The 16,736-nt window shown below is 39.3% G+C and overlaps 1 protein-coding gene across 3 annotated transcripts in view; it reads left to right on the plus strand.

The window, feature by feature from the left end:
- The window catches only part of CNTN5 (contactin 5), a gene marked incomplete at both ends in the record, with an annotated part of 647,340 nt that overhangs the window by 349,949 nt on the left and 280,655 nt on the right, over positions 1 to 16,736 (plus strand). For all 3 annotated transcript variants that reach the window (XM_079788975.1, XM_079788976.1, XM_079788977.1), the window contains one exon: positions 6,567 to 6,669. In XM_079788975.1, the coding sequence (XP_079645101.1) occupies positions 6,567 to 6,669 (103 nt within the window). The remainder of the gene's footprint in view (positions 1 to 6,566; positions 6,670 to 16,736) is intronic.

Consider the following 16,736-nt stretch of genomic DNA (forward strand, 5'->3'; position numbering starts at 1 on the left):
GGTTCTGTGAGTACCTCAGTGTTTCAACAAGCCAGGGCTAGAATTCAGATTTGCATCATTTATCTATGAATCACAGGTTAATATGTAATGTGTCCTAAAAGGATAAGTACAGTGACATGTCTCACAAATAACACAATATCTGTAGGCATAATGTGAACTATTTAGTCATTATTATTATCAATATTTGTTATTACTCATCTGAGCTTTCATTTCCTTACCAGGGGGCTTACATAGAACAATACATATATTTTATACTCAGATTTGTAAAGACAATAAAAAAATTACAAATGAAACATATACTGAAACTCAAGTACTATAAAGTAAAAATAATGTAAGGAGCTCTGATATCACATATATTTCTGGTGAAATAAAATAAAATTCCCAAAACATTTTATCAAATAATTTCAATACATTTTAATGTGCAAATCATCTACACTAATAAAAGAGTAAGATGCAAATTGACCGTGTCTTTGTGAAGCCCACCAGCCAATCAGGAGTGAATACGCAAATTAACACAACAAAGATGGCAGATTAATTTGCATATTCAGGCGCCGAGCGGCCAGGGGCGCTCCGCACCACCCCAGCTGTTCTGGGCCTCTGGGCAGCGTGGGAAGGTGGAAAGGCGGCTCCAGGCCAGAGTGAAAAGGCGGCTCCTGCCGGAGCGAAGGCGGTGCCGGCAGCCAGGGGAAGGAAGGCCCGTTCTTGCACGAATCTTCGTGCATCGGGCCTCTAGTATAATATACAAACAATAGTTCACTTCATACCTCCTTCATTTTGATGCTTATCCTAGGTACATCTTTATTACATTTATTGTGTTCAATTTACCAATACTTAATCATTGATAAGTGTATCATTATCACTTATCAGTGATCACTCCAGGTGCTATCATTAAATAAAATCAGATGCCTATTGATTGTAGAAATTATTTTTCCAAATGAGTGCTCATGAGGATTTATCAATCCACTGCTGAGGTCTCTTGATAAGTGACTAAGAAAATATAATATTCCTAGTTATTATTTATCATCTAGCTCCTAGTTATATTTAAAATGTCTCTTACGAATACCTCATGCACCATGCAATAAAATGAACATTTCTGATAAAATTCTATGGAATCTCACTTCCATATCTTTACTGACATGGTCCCTTCCCCCTGAGAGTCACTGATTCTCCACCATCATGTCCTTAATCCAAGTCCTATGCCACATGTTAAATCAGTTCCTCCATTTTCTTAATTTTCCTAATCAATAATCTCTTCTTCTCAACTTCCATAATATTTTATTTGTACTTTTCTAATTTCATTTATCCTCTTGGATTACCTATTATAATTTGCATTCTCTATTAAAAGGTGTAATGTTTAAAAATAGGAAAAATCATATATATTGATATGTTCTGGCCCCTATCCCACCACCACTCAATCTTATCCTTTGTCTAAACTAGAATATAACAGACTCAGAATCCAGATAGGTTATGAGATAGAACCTGATATTGGACCACCACTGGTTATGTTGAGCTCAATGAGGTATCACTGAAAACTCTTTGAGCTGAAGCTGAGAAACCCAACTTGAAATAATTTAAGCAAAAAGGAAATTCACCTATTTTACTGAGAGGAGGGCAAGAAGTTAAATCCTAGGTAGAACTGACATGCTACCAGTATTCTCTTTTTTATCTCTCCAGTATCTGCATTGGCTTCATTCTATCTAAATTGGCATAATTCTCTTCAATGGTAGATTAACTCCTTACACTAGTGGAAGTTCAGTGACTCTCAGACATGCAGGATCTTTTTTTTTTTTTTGCCACCAAGGAGGAACTGAGACTTGGACTCCCTGGTCTCCTGTTCAAAAATGTCAGCCTTGCCCCGACTGGTGTTTCTCAGTGGTTAGAGCATCAGCCTTTGCACTTAAGGGTTGTGGGTTTGATTCCAGGTCAAGGGCACATACCTGGGTTGCAGGTTTGATCCCCTGCCCCAGTTGGGGAGTGTATGGGAGCCAACCAATCCATGTGTCTCTTACATTGACGCTCTCTCTCTCTCTCTCTCTCTCTCTCTCTCTCTCTCTCCCTCTCTCTCTCTCTTCCCCCCCCCTTCCTCCCCTCCCTCCATTCCTTCAACTCTCTCTAAAAATCAATGGAAAAAATATCCTCAGATGAAGATTAAGAAAAATAAAGTGAAATAAAATAATAATAATAATAATAATAATAATAATAACAATAATGATAATCCCAGCCTAAGCTGTCCATCCATGAATCAAACATTGTGTTCAGGGCAAAGATTTAATCTAACTAGCCAAGTGTGAGTCTGATACCCATAATAGGTGAATAACTACAGCCAGGAAGGCAGAATTTATAGGAAGACAGTGGCTCCTATTCAAGTCACATGGTTAGAAAAGATAGAAGAAATATTTTCCATAGAAACACTGAAAATATAGTTCTATTCTTGGAATACAAGAAACATGTTGAATACCATTGGCAAAGATGTTGAAAACAAAAATGTAAAAATCCATTATTTGGACATACGATCAACCAACCCTTAACTCGTGAGCTAAATCGAATGTTTAAGGTCTACTGGACATCAATTCTTGGCCCTGGAAATGAATATTACTATGAGTACCAGACAGAAATATCATTTGAAATATTTAAGTGCTAATACATGGACACTGACCAATTAGAACTGATCTTCAAACAATCAGAAAAAAATCCCAGCTCTGGCATGAGTACCAGGACATACAAGTTGAATATAATTTGCCTGTTAAGACAAGTCACCAATGGATGCAATATGATTATAGACTCTCTGCATGCCCTTTTTTCCCCCCAGACATTTTATTTAGTACTCAAGTCCTAAAAATGACAGGTAACATGATAATAAGAGTCAATGTTCATCCAACACTGAATTTCTTCAAATGTACATAAAGTCACCTAGAGAAACAATTGAAATATAGAGTCCATAGCCCCATCTTCAAAGATTATTTATCAGTAGGTTCAGAATTAAACCCTGTAGCCTACAATTTTAGTAAGGCTTCCAGACTTTTCTGATGTCATTGGCTCTCTGTTCTGCAACACACTTGGAGAAACACTGCTCTAAATTGCATCCCACTTACGGAAAAGCATCCGAGCTATTTGTAAGTAATTGGAATAAATAAGAAAATCAACAACCATGAAGACATAGAAGGATAGTAATGAACTCTCAGCTTGAAGGCTTCTGTTTATTAGGGATTAGGGTAATTTGGGACCATCTTCCAATGGCATGTAATTCCGAAGTAGGGCAGTCAACTAAGCCAAAAGGGACAGGTATGAGGAAAAGATGAAAACACAACTTAGTGTATCTTAAGCATATTTAGCTTAATATAAGGGACTATCAAAAAGCAAACGAGATGCATTGACTGAAGAGATAATCTTAGTAATTTGATCTTTTAATATATATTGTATAGGATTTTCTTACCTGTCCTCATCAAACCCTATCCAACAAAAGACATTACAGCTGGCTGCATATGACTTGAGATATTGAAAATAGAAACTGAAATGAAACAAGTAGTGAAGGCAGGCAATCAGTGATTGATGCAGTACATGTGATATGCCCGGACTGTTACACTCTGTGATTGATGTTCCCCAACAGAGTGATACCAAGAAAACATCTGTGGACTTAAGGTCAGAAAACTCCCATTTTTGCTCTGTTTCCACCAACAGCTTTCTTTAGAACCTTGTGCCCTTCCTTGTACTTGACCCCTTTGACTCTTACCTCTCTCATCTTTAAAAGAAAGAGGGTAAATTAAACTGAGAAAAACCTTTAGTCATAACACAATTATCCCATGAAACATAAAGCAAAATTTAATTCTGGAATGTTACCTGTCATCTTTAGGACTTGAGCACTAAATCAATTGTTAAAGAGCAAAACATACCTAAAGAGCTTTCTCACCTGTCCTTTTAGCACTATCAGCGTAAAATGTAAAAGATCCAGTTATTTCTTACAGTGCAGCTCAAATCAGGTAATATAATCGGAAGCCTTTTATTCAAACCTTTTAACTTTATTTTTAATATCTAGTTTAGATAGTAGCAAACCTCTTGGGCCCTAAAGTGAGGCCTAACCATCTCTTTGGTCATATGGGAATCACTTAAGGAACATGAGAAAGCCCAACTTGGATAAAATCACTTCCCCGATACTACCAGGAGTGCCCATCCTTTGATCATTTTTAAGGATTAAAGCAATAAAAGAACACCTTTGCAATCACAAATGTTATCTAGAAGAGAAGAGAGAGAATATTTGGGTCTGGCTCCTATTAGCCAAAAAAAATATCAGTAGTATCTTGGGATTTTTCAGAGTTGGATGGAGGTTTTGAAGGGCCTGAAATGTTGTGCAATTCTGGGACCTACTTTAGTAAAAGGGTTTTTTAAAAAGTACTGATATAAAAGTCAATTCTAAAGGGAATTTTTACTTAGGATAGAAAAAGAAATAAAAACAAATTACTGGAGTTTTGGAAATTCAGGTCTCTTTCTCCTGAGACCTCTTTAGACACTTACTAGAAATAACTATAAAGAATCATCTTCTAAATTCATCCTGACGTTCACTGTCCTTCTACAGCACTCTACAGCTCTCAGCAACGGCCAGCACTCATAGGGACGCATGCAAATAAGGGTGTTGGATTTAATAAGCTTAAGTTTAATAAGTATCGTGTCTTATTAATCATCAGCTTAACAGGTGGACAAGGAACAAGAACACTACAGAATCAATTTTGGGAGAGAATGGAGAGCTCAGAAGCTGACATTAGGGACTACTTCAGGTGGGCAATCAGAGGTAGCCTCTGAATGGGATGCCTGGGAATCTTTATATGAGGGCTCACAAGTAAGAGGGCATTAAAGATAAACTTCCCAATATTGGGTGTACTCAGTCAGGTATCACTAAGCAGGCCAAATCCTGATATTCAGGGAGACATAGGAAAAAAAGAAGGCATGAGGAAATAAAAGAAAGGAAGTTAGAAAATGTGGGTGAGGGCAGGTATAAATAAAGTAGAAGAGAAAAACATCACAGAGAGAGAGAGAGAGAGAGAGAGAGGGAGAGGAGACGCTTCACCATCTGTTTTGAGGTTTTGAGTAATGTAACAGTGCTAACCACTCAGTTCACCTGCTGTATACCAGGCTCTTGGCGCGCAGTGAACATGAGACTAGGAAGAACACGAGGGAGTTAGCCCGTTAGAACAGGATAGGACATTACATTAATGGTAATTCTCTCTGTTCCCTCATTTTAGAGTTTAGAAAAATGAGACACAGTGGTCACTGGCCAGTCAGAGATGATTATCTAGCATAGCCAAGTCCGGAAGCCCAATCTCTTTGATAAAAATATCACCGATTTTTTTTTCTTTATGATTGCTTTACAAAAATCTAGCAAAGATAATCTCTTGTCCTCAGCGAACTTAAACACTTCTCCATCTAAAGCTGTCCACACACGCAAAAATAAAAAAATAAAATAAAGTTGTCCAAGTCTTCCTTCATGATGCATCTCAAATCAATAATAAAGAAGTAATTAACACATGAAGGTTTTCTTTGTCGAAGGTAACTTTTTCTCCCTTTACATGTCCAGTGCATCTTGCCTGTATATCTTATAGCATTTATTTTACTCTGCCCAGGTCTCTTTCTCTCCTCACCTCTCTCATCCCCCCCCCCCACACACACACACAGAGGAATTACACAGTGTTCTACATGTACCCACACCTATACATGCAAAGATGCCTATAAACATAGACACCCATAGGCACACATATAAGCTCCCCAGTGAAGCATCTGTGCTAAATCCAGACTGTACCATGTAACAATATTTTAGAAAAAACTGATTTTCCTATTTCTGGTGGTTTTCTATATCTCTTGTTCTTACTGTTCCATTTACTTCCTCTTCTCTCTTTTCCCTACTTATACAAATCCCAGCCATTCTTATAATCCCCTCAAATGCACATAAAACTGTAAGGATACCTCATTCACAACACTCCACTTTCTATGTTGCATGACACTTGTTTTGATATATAGCTCTTTTCCCATACTTGAGTGCACTTTGTATGTGGTTTCTTTCTATAAGAATATACTTGCTAGTACTTGAGAGCACAGTCCATGGGTGATTTATCTCTGTAATGCCCACAATGCCTAGCAAAATGCTTGCATATTATAGATATTCAATAAATATATATTAACTAATAAGTAAGTGTTCACTAATTTGGCAATGATAAAGTTCTGGTACTTTTACTCATTTTTTAAAAAAATCAGCAATTATTTACCATAGGAAATGCTTGTAGTTATTTATTTCCTTTGGAATGTAATTAGTACCTAACCTATTAGTGTTAATTTACACTTAAATAATTACTATTTTAAAAAGTACTGAACATACATGCAATCCAATCCTTAAGGGAAGCCAGACGTCATAATAACTGAATTTAAGTGTATTTTTCTTATTTTTAATGCTTCAAAAATTTAGCAGTCATCAAACAGACGTTAAAAACCAAACCACAGTGCTGTTCAACGTAACCATCCCCAGGATCGAAAAGAAATTGTGACTTTCATTTTATGCTTTATGACTATACTTTCTTTTCCAGGTGTGATGGGAGAATACGAGCCGAAAATTGAGGTCCATTTTCCTTTAACTGTTACGGCTGCTAAGGGAACAACTGTTAAGTTGGAGTGCTTCGCCCTCGGCAAGTAAGTCCATATTCTTCCATAATTAGACACAATTGTTTATTAGAACGTGACATATCTTATTTTTGAATCCCTTATTTTGCTAGGTTTCACTTTCCCAGAAGCTCCTTGGTGGGAAGAAGTAACCAATTATAATTGTCTTTCTAGTCGTTTCTATGAACCTCAATGTATACATTTTGGCTATTTTAATATAGAGAACACTTCTTTAAATAAATAAAAAAAAGGAGCTTTACATCTCTGCCAATGTGTCTTAAAATTTCAGTATTTTTTCTGAAATTTTATCAGCAATGATGTAAATAAAAAGATAAAAGAATAAGATGCTATCTGCTCCTCCCAGATTTTGATAAGATATACTAAGCCACAACTATAAAAATCACAAAGACAATAATTACAGTGAGTCAACTGCTTACTTCTGTATCTCCTGAAATAATGATAATGTGATCGCACCAGCTGTCAATATGCACAACATGTAATGATTCCCCAAATCAGAAAGATGATTCATATCACACTTTAATGCCTGCTATACTTAAGGATTCTATATCAGGGATTTAACCGTGATATATAATTACTTGTCAATGATGTTTACAATATGAGTATTGGGTATAGAGGCAGGAGTGGAATTTTGATTGTATTTGATTAGAGTATTATGATTTATTTTTAACAGAGTGTTGTTGTTTGCTTTTTTTATGGGTGATAAGCCCTCAGGGTTCTTTCTAACTCTATAATTATAATTTGCATAATTGCATCTCTATCAGAGTTGCTAATCATTTAACTTTACTTGTGGTGAGCTACTCTTACAGTGTGACTACAAAGTACATGGAGATAAAACATGCTATATAAATGTGCTTAAAGTAGGTTTTGCCAATAAGTGAGGAAAATATTACTAAGTATGAGAAATGTAGCTAGGAAAAGGACATTTAGGGCATGAACATAGTAAACTCTATGTTTTCTAATATCAAGGCAAATTAAAATAACATCTGTGTAATTTACTTAATTCTAAGTAGAAACAGCATCACAATAAACTGAAAACAAAATAAATTGTTGTGTGGTCATTCTTTTAAGTAAAAGATGATACCTATAAATAGAAATATATTTCAAGAACTAAAAATTCATCAAAGAGGTATTTGGGCAGATATCTGAGGAAGTCTTCTAAACACAAAGATATCATTTAAATGCACATGGTTAAATATCACCTTAAAGGTCATGTGTGTGTTTTTCACCATTTGTCCATGTTGTCACGTCAAGTATGCCTGAAAATGTCCAGAGTTAGCAGCTTAATTCTCACAAATACAAAAATAATATATTTTGGTTTGATGTCAAAGGTTTAGGATATTCTGCAGTTAAATAATTCTTAAATGCTTAGTATTTCCACTAAAGCCACAAACAAAGGGAGGTCATATTGTAAAACACATTAGAGAACTGGATTTATAGAGGGAAAAAAAAACAATATGGGAAATTTCCCCAGGCAGGCTTATTTAATAAGCTAGATGTGTTTGCTTTTGGAAGTATTGAAATATGCTTAAATTGACCATTAAAGTTCCTTTCATTCTAGGTAGGATTCAACAATTATGTTATTTTAATACTTTATTTTCTTCAACTTCTGCACTCCTTCTTTGCTACTCCCTCTCCCCACACCACTCCAAATAAACAAATAAAAGGGAAGGTAGCCCTGGCCAGGTGGCTCACTTGGTTGAAATGTCATCCCATACACCAAAAGGTTTCATGTTTGATTCCCAGTCGGGGCACATACTTAGGTCTGGGGTTTGACCCTAGGTCAGGGCTCATATGGGAGGCAATCGATCAATGTTTCTCCCTCTCTCCCTCCCTTCCTTCCTTCCTCCTTTCCTTCCTCTATCTCTAAAAATCAATAAAAAGCATATGCTTAGGTGAGGATTTAAAAAAAAAGGGGGCGAGGATAAAGAAGACACACAGCATATCAAGGTCACTGTTGTTCATTTGCTATCATTTCTGTGAAGTGTCACAATTATGACTTTTAAAAATGTTATGAGGAACTATACCTCTACCTAAAGACTAACCTGCAATTCTGATGAAAGTAAACAAGGTCAAAGAAATAACATCCTTACATATGTTAGCTCCTGTACAGCATATTATCATGTGGAGATCATCACCACATCCCAACATGATCACAGCAATTTCAAATGAATACCTGAGTATCTGCTTAGTCCTCACAGCTCACCTGAGCTGCTTCCCACTTGAACAAGCATACGATTCTTTGGTGGCCTTTGTCTGTCCAAAAACTTTATTATTTGTCATTAAATATCAATGAGGACCTAGACTGATTTTCCCCCCTCGCCTTTACACATGGAGTGTTTCAACTCGTAGAGTTTCATAACCAAATCATGGCGGAGAGCATATCAAGCTCTTCTCCCACGGCTTCTGCGCTTGCCGTTCCCTCTTGAACACTCTTCCCTCTTCTTTCCAGGCTGGCCCCTATCCTCTGGCCTCAACTTAAATATCACCTTCGAAAGACACCATTGACAACTGTCTAACTCACACCCATTTTTCTCTAAGTAGTTGTATTTTTCCTTCATAGCTCTCAACACAGTTTTAAATTATTTACTTTTGTGTTTCTCCACTTTAAACATGTTTTTTGTTTTTTTTTAATCTGTGCCAGTCAGGTATTCAGCTGGAAACTGGACTCAACTCCGATGGTTCAAGATTTTAGTGAAGGCATGTGTTAAAGATCTGTCAGTGAGCAGGACTAAGAGGACCAGGGAAAGTAACTGAGACATTAGCAGAGTAGCGATAGCAGGAAGTCATTCTCACCCAGAATGAGCCAGTGGGAGAAGACAGTGCCATCAGAACCAGGGACAGCAGAAGATATGGAGGGGGCCAGGGGCCCCCAACAGGAAGGAGCTGCAGACACTGCAGTCATGAAGAGATCATAGCTGAGGAAAGGTTGGGGAAATTCATATCCTGACTTCTTTTCTACATGCCTTCTGATCTCCTCTGATGGCTCTCATGGCTGAAGGCACCTGGAGCCAGCTTGGAAGCCAAGAGGATGCGGTTGGTTGGCAGTACACACAACAAGGCAGAGAGTGTGGGAGAAGAATGAACTCAGAAATACTGTGGCTACCGAATCCATCTGTGTTATTAACAGATGATAGATAATAAGTAATACATTCTCTATGCATAAAGCATTTTGACTAACTCCTATTCTCCCAAACAAATGTACACTGCTCTCCTCTGCACATCTCTATCTCTTGGCCTCTTATTGTTTCTTATTTATGTTTAAACTAGGGGCCTGATGCATGAAATTTGTGCAGGGGGTTGGGTTCCCTCAGCCCAGCCTGCACCCTCTCCAATCGGGGACTCCTAGGGGGATGTCTGACCACGGGACTGCTGGCTTCTAACTGCTCACCAGCCTGCCTGCCTGATCACCCCTAACTGCCTCTGCCTGCCTGCCTGATCACCCCTAACTTGCCTCCCCTGCCAGCCTGATCTCGCCCCCAACTGCCTCTGCTTGCCTGATCACCCCTAACTGCCCTCCCCTGCCAGCCTGATTGCCCCTAACTGCCTCTGCCTCAGCCTCCACTACCATCACTTTGTCTGGAAGGAAGTCGGACATCCGGAGGATGGCCAATTGACCCAATCTAATTAGCATATTACCCTTTTAGTAGTATAGATAGATTATATAGGATAGGATTGCTTAAATGGGTGGGGGAAGCCTTTTTCAGCAGGAGGAGGTGCTTTTGGCAGACAAAAACACATAATCCCTATATCTGGACTGATATCCAGCCATATGCACTATACTACCAAATTGGTCATGAAAAAATTGAACCGTTTTCTTACACCTTATACAAAACAGCTGTTGCCCTTAAAACCCCTCCTCAGCCCCCACCTTAGGTTCTGCCTTCGAAGTTCACCAGATTAGGTTCTGATAGGTCGGTTTCTATGCCAGTCAGAGTCAAAAGCTCTGCCTCCTAGGCAGCCATTGGCTCCTCACACTTCACCCAGATTAGGTTCTGATTGGGTGGTTTCTATGCCAATCACCGTCAAAAGCTCCACCTCCTAGGCAACCATTGGCTCCTGGCACTTCAGCCAGATTTGGTTCTGATTGGTCAGTTTCTATGCCAGTCAGCATCTCTGGGTCTATCTCTGGGCCTGATCAAAGAGGTGGGGCTGATCAGCAGCCCCCGAGGAGGCCGGGAGAGAAACAGAGGTGCAGCTGCTGGCAAAGCCAGAAGAGATCAACAGCTACCACGGAGGCTGGGGATCAGACCCTGCCACTCTCTCTGCAGGTCTCTCTCTGGTCTGATTCACAGCCCCCTTCGGCAGTCAGTGCTGGGTCGCTGCACAGGCACTGACTTCCAGTGTTCGGTAGAGCCTTGGTCATTACGGATCCTGGCTCTTTATATGTAGAGATTTACACTTATATTCTTAGCGGTGCCTTTTCCTGACTACTCTCACCTCACTAACAGTATCTCTCTTTTTTAGACCTACATTTTCTCCTTCTCTTCTCTCAAAGCTTATTATCAAGTTCTAGTCATACTTAATATTTAACAACAACAACAACAACAAAACACACCAATAAAACAATAAAAAAAAACCACACTTCTCTATCTATTGGCCTTTAGGAAGTGTTTGTTTGTTTGTTTGACTTGAGAGGTAGTATAAGGTTAAAAATGAATTCCTCATATTTAAATACTAGGATGAAGGACAGAGTGAAAAATATATATCACAGAGAGTGGTATTTAATGCAATAATGCAATAATGGCTTCAAGGACAGATGAGGAGGTCATAAGCACAAATTATTGCTGTCTCTACCTTTTCCTCCTACCAGCCTTATGGGGGCAATTCAGCTTTCCTACTAGAAATCACCATTTTTAATCATGTCCTTCATCCAATCAAATGCCTTCCTAGGTACACCTCCGCTCTTAAAGAAAAATCATTCATTCATTTATGCAAAGAAGTAAAAAAGCAGGAGGTGGACTTTGTAGAGATCATCCTGTAAATGCATATGAGCTAAAGTATCTTTAAAAGAACCTACAACTGAAACGTATCTGGAGGTTTTGAAAACCAACTATGTGCCAGGCAATGTACTAGCTTCCCTGGATTTCCATAGTCCCTGTTCTCAGAGATGCCATGTTATCTTCATACATTTTCTGGATGTAGCACCTCCATCTGGAGTCCAGTCTTAGGGCCCTAGTACGTATTTCCGTCTAATGGCTCTCTCTATATATATTGGAGGCAATTGAAAGCTGGTCTTAGTCATCACATTAGCAGCAGCACACACCCTGATCAAGGTGTCCTACATAGTCAACTTTTATTTCTAGAGAGGTTTACTGCCTGTCTTTTTTGTTCCAACTATAAACTGGAGACTAAATGACAATAAGGGCAGATTTTCTTCGTCTGGAATTTTCTCTGACTCAGACCAATCAGAAATGTCTTTGTATTGCTAGAGTCACACTTTCAAGCTGTTAGAATACTGTTCTACTGCTCTCAAACATTTTTACTCCTCTAGAGAAATACATTTACTTCTAGGAGATCTGTCTCTAAAATTTCTTATAATTTAGAGAATGTAAATGGATGCAGCCATAGTTGCACACAATAATTTAAAATTATGACGCTGATACATTTTCTGTATTCTTAAAGGAAAATAGCAGAAGCCAAATGATTTTAGGTCATTGAATTTTACTGTCTCTTAATATCACACAGGTTCACCAACCTGCCTAATCAGAAGTTAGGTAAAAAGTCAACAGGAAAGCTACATGTTACAAGATTTCTTCTAAAGAAGCCTCTACTTAAATCTCAATTTAGCAAAAATCAAATGGTTTCTCTATAGGTTGCTACAGCAGAATACAACAAAAATATACTATAACTAGAGGCCTGGTGCACAAAATTCATGCACTTGGGGTGGGGGGTTCCTCAGCCTGGCCTGCGCCCTCTCGCAGTCCAGGAGCCCTCTGGGGATGTCTGACTGACAGACATCCTTAGCACTGCCTCGGAGGCGGGAGAGGTTCCTGCCACCGCCGCTGCGCTCACCAGCCATGAGCACTGCTTAGGGCTTCTGGCTGAGCGGTGTTCCTGCTGTGGGAGTGTACTGACCACCAGGGGGCAGCTCCTGCATTGAGCTTCTGCCCCCTGGTGGTCAGTGCACATCAAAGTGACTGGTCATTCGACCATTTGGTTGATTTGCATATTAGCCTTTTATTATATAGGATTACACTCCTTGATATGGCTCTGCAAACAGAATTATCAAGTATTGAGCACAGAACTTATGCATGACGTGCCTGTGACATGTTATGTTTGGTATTAGTCAATTCTGCAAAGGTATAATTTTCTCAGAAAATTGGGAAGTGCTTAAAAAGGGCCCACAGGGAAACAAAGGTGTGCAAAGACTTGAGAAATAAAGCAAAGTATTAAAGGAAAAGGAGGGGGATTAATTACTTTGGAAAGAAAAGGCTGTTTTAGACATATGGAGGGTTATTACCAAGAGATTGCTCACAAGCTGTTCTCCAGTTTCAACAAGATGCAAAAGGGTGAAATTCCAACAGTATGGCATTAAACTAGCAGGATTAGATTAGGTACAATGTAGAAGTTCTTGATGAAAAAAGCAATTGCAGGAAAAATGGGTTGCCAGCAGAGGCAATAGGAGTGCTTCCCCACACTGCCATATGAATATAATCATATCAACTTGTCTCCTAATAATTCAGATGTACTGTTTCCTGAAAGGAGAGAAATGGTCTGAGTCAGGGATGGAAATGAAAATTAAAAAATTCTTTTTTGCTGTCCGCTCGCTCATCTACCCACTCAGGCTGCAAATGAAGAGTAGAAGGCTAGAGTCAGGCCGGCTTAATTAGCTGCTTTTTGCCAACTACATTATTACATAACATTTAAAAATGGTTGGTGGCATATGCAGGGAGTGGAACATTCAGCCCAGGGACTTCAGTTAGGGAAGAGGAGGTGTCTTTGCTATTTTCCAGGTCTACTTTTAAACACTGGATGAATACAGTGCTCTTGAAAGGAAATGAGAGAAAAGAGGCCAAAAGACAATGCAAGTATGGAATCCCTTAGGGCCGTAATAAATATTTCAGTTTAATGGCTCTCTCTATATTGTAGGTAATTGAAAGTTGGTGATATGTTCAACTGGTTGGGCTGTTTTCAAGCCTAGTCTCTATAACGAGGTAGAGAGAGTACAATGATAACTTTCACGTGTGGAGAGTTAGTAACTGCAGGAAGAGCTACCATCTCTAGGGCTGAGATGAAAAGTAGAAGAGTTGTAATTATTAAGAATTAGAAACTCAGAGGTACCCCTCTTGGGACCCAGACATCAGGGGAGCAGGCACCAGACAGCTGGGTTTCAGAGGTGAGACAAAATGAAGCTGGTCCTACAAATGTTGGAAAAACCAACTAGATCCCTTTGCTGCTTCAGGAAGGACTTGTTGCTCAAGTGCAATGAACGTGAATCTCCAGCAACAAGCAGCAGACAGGAAGCAGTGTGTCCTTTCCTCTAGCTTTGAGTTCTCCCTCTAGCGCCCCCTCTTGGCAGATCCGTAAATAACGTTTCATTCAACATCGTTTTGTTACAATGTTCATGAGGAAAAAAAAAAATCAATTTCCAGTTTAAGCCACTGTCTGTATGAAGTCTGGACGTTCTTCCCATGCTTACGTGGGTTTCTCCTGGGACTCAGGTTTCCTCCGGCACCCAAAGATGTGCTCCTGAGATGACTTCGGCATCTCCATTGTCCCAGTCTGAGTGTGGGTGGGTGTGAGTACGCCCTGCGATGGAAGGGCGTCCTGCCCAGCGTGGGTTCCCACCTTGTGCCCAGAGCTGCTGGGATGGGCTCCCACCAGCAGCCCTAAACTGGAATAAGTGGGTTGGAAAATAATTATCTTACTTGTTTTTATTAATCTTCCTTAAATGTATGTATAGCTCGCATTTACTTCAATGTTGGATAGCAGAAGTGTTCTTTAATTTGAAGTGTGGTGATGTTTTTGTGACCAGAGTATGTGGTTGGAACTTAACTCTTGCTGATATCAATTAGCCTGCGGTAAAATGGGTTTCGTTGTAGTCCTTTCGCTTAAACTTGCCATTTCCAAGAACCTATCCACAATGTTAAGTGAGGACTTACTGTATCCTGCCCTCACAATCCTATTTCAGTCTTCAAGGCTTAGGTCAAATGCCACCCCTCTGTTCAATAGTCCCTGCTTTACTTAAGATTCAATCTCTTACCTTTAGAACTGATGACAACCCACCCATATTTTACTGTTTAGCCGGACCCATTGGGCTATTGTGTATATCTGTCTTCATTATCCTATATAATAAAAGGCTAATATGCAAATTGTCCCCTTGACTGGGAGTTCGACCAGGAGTTCAACCAGGAGTTCGACCAGGGGGTGGGGCCGGCCAGCCAACCGCCAGAAGCCCCTCCCCACAGCTGGCCCCGCCCTCGATCGGCTCTGATTGGGGCAGGCTGGCTGGACCCCACCCATGCACAAATTTATGCACCGGATCCCTAGTTGTGATATATTTTTGGATCACTAGATTATTTTTATGTGCAGCAGGTGCTGACTATATTTATGAAATTGAATTCAAGCCTGAGAAATATGGTCAGTCTTCTGTAACAGGTGGTGTGTTATTGCCTTGGTTTTGTCAGACAGAAGTCTTTAGATGCCTTTCAGATGTCTTGGCCCTGAAAATTCTGATCACATTACATTAGCTACAGATTTCTGACAGGTTTCATTTCATGATGTGACCTTTTGAAGACCCCCAGAAAGATCACTAGATATGTCACATAGCCACCAACAACAAAGAAGTAAAATTTGGTCACTGATGCTTAAATGACTCCATGCACAAGGGCAAACTTAGGATTATTCTGAAATTTTTAAAAAGCTATAAACTTTGAAGCAACATCGGTTTATCTACTACGACAATCCTGCAAGCTAATAGTGTTACAGGCAGAATTTTTTTTATTTTTTTTTTTTACTTTACATGTTCCTTATCTTGCTTTTGCAGCCATTAACACACAATCAGATCAGCTGTGCTCAAAAGGCCTTGAACTAGTTACTGTAATAATTATGTGAATGACCTTTCCAGACTCATCTGAAACCTGGTGGTGAGGTGGGAGGGAAGAACTCATTCAATTTCCTGCCCTTTCAGTTTCTTCTTATCTCTCTTTCAGATAGCATTTACAAACCATCTTTTGTTGCCCTCCATCAAATGCCTATTTGGGAACCCAGACATTAAGCAATTTCTTCTTCTTTTTTTATATATTTACTGCAAGTGAGAAAGTACCAGTTATCAATTCATAAAGTCATTTTTTATTTTTTGCTGTAGTTTATGTTTTCTTTTCCTCAGTCCTCAGCCAAGCTGTCTCAAATGGCTGCTCTTGTGTCCCACTGTAACTGTGAGAATGACAAATATTCCTCGGAGATTTCCCACAGTCTGCAACTGGCAAACGTTCCCGAAAGAACCTGCTCTTTAGTTACAGATTGATGATTTATTAATACCACTGTAAACTGCCGGTCACTAAGGGCTGTAGGAATTAAAAATAGAGTTGTGTGATACTTGTCAGTCAAACCAAAATCAAATTACTTAAGTGTTAGATTGATAGAAGATATGAGGGTAGGAGTTAGTCACTGGGTCTAGGAATCAATAAATGTTTAGCTATCACAGGAAAGCAGTATATTACAGAGTTGAGAAAATTACCCTTGTGAGCTATTGGATGCTTCAGTATTTTTGAAACCAAGGATATATCCTCATTTTAGGTGGTACCCGGAGGAGATGGGTGCTGAAGGAACCTTAAAGTTCACATAGCCCAAAATCAATTTGCTGATGGGAAGCCGAGACTCTACAGCAAAGGGCTAGACAGACATGTGGTCTTGCTGGTTGGGCTAAGGATTTGATGCTTCTTCATCTGATGTTCTTACTATTTTCAACATTCTTCTGTAGTGCGAACTATGGAAGGGAGTGTTTTATTTACTTATTTGCTTTTGCATTCAGAGGTGTTGTCCAGTTCTAGAGAAACAGAACCAATAATTCACATTAATTGCTTACATTTGAAGTCACAGTTAACATCATATGTCTAACATTTCCAGGGCTGTCT

The sequence above is a fragment of the Cnephaeus nilssonii genome (genome assembly GCF_951640355.1).
Source record: "Cnephaeus nilssonii genome assembly, chromosome: 13".
Taxonomy (NCBI): domain Eukaryota; kingdom Metazoa; phylum Chordata; class Mammalia; order Chiroptera; family Vespertilionidae; genus Cnephaeus; species Cnephaeus nilssonii.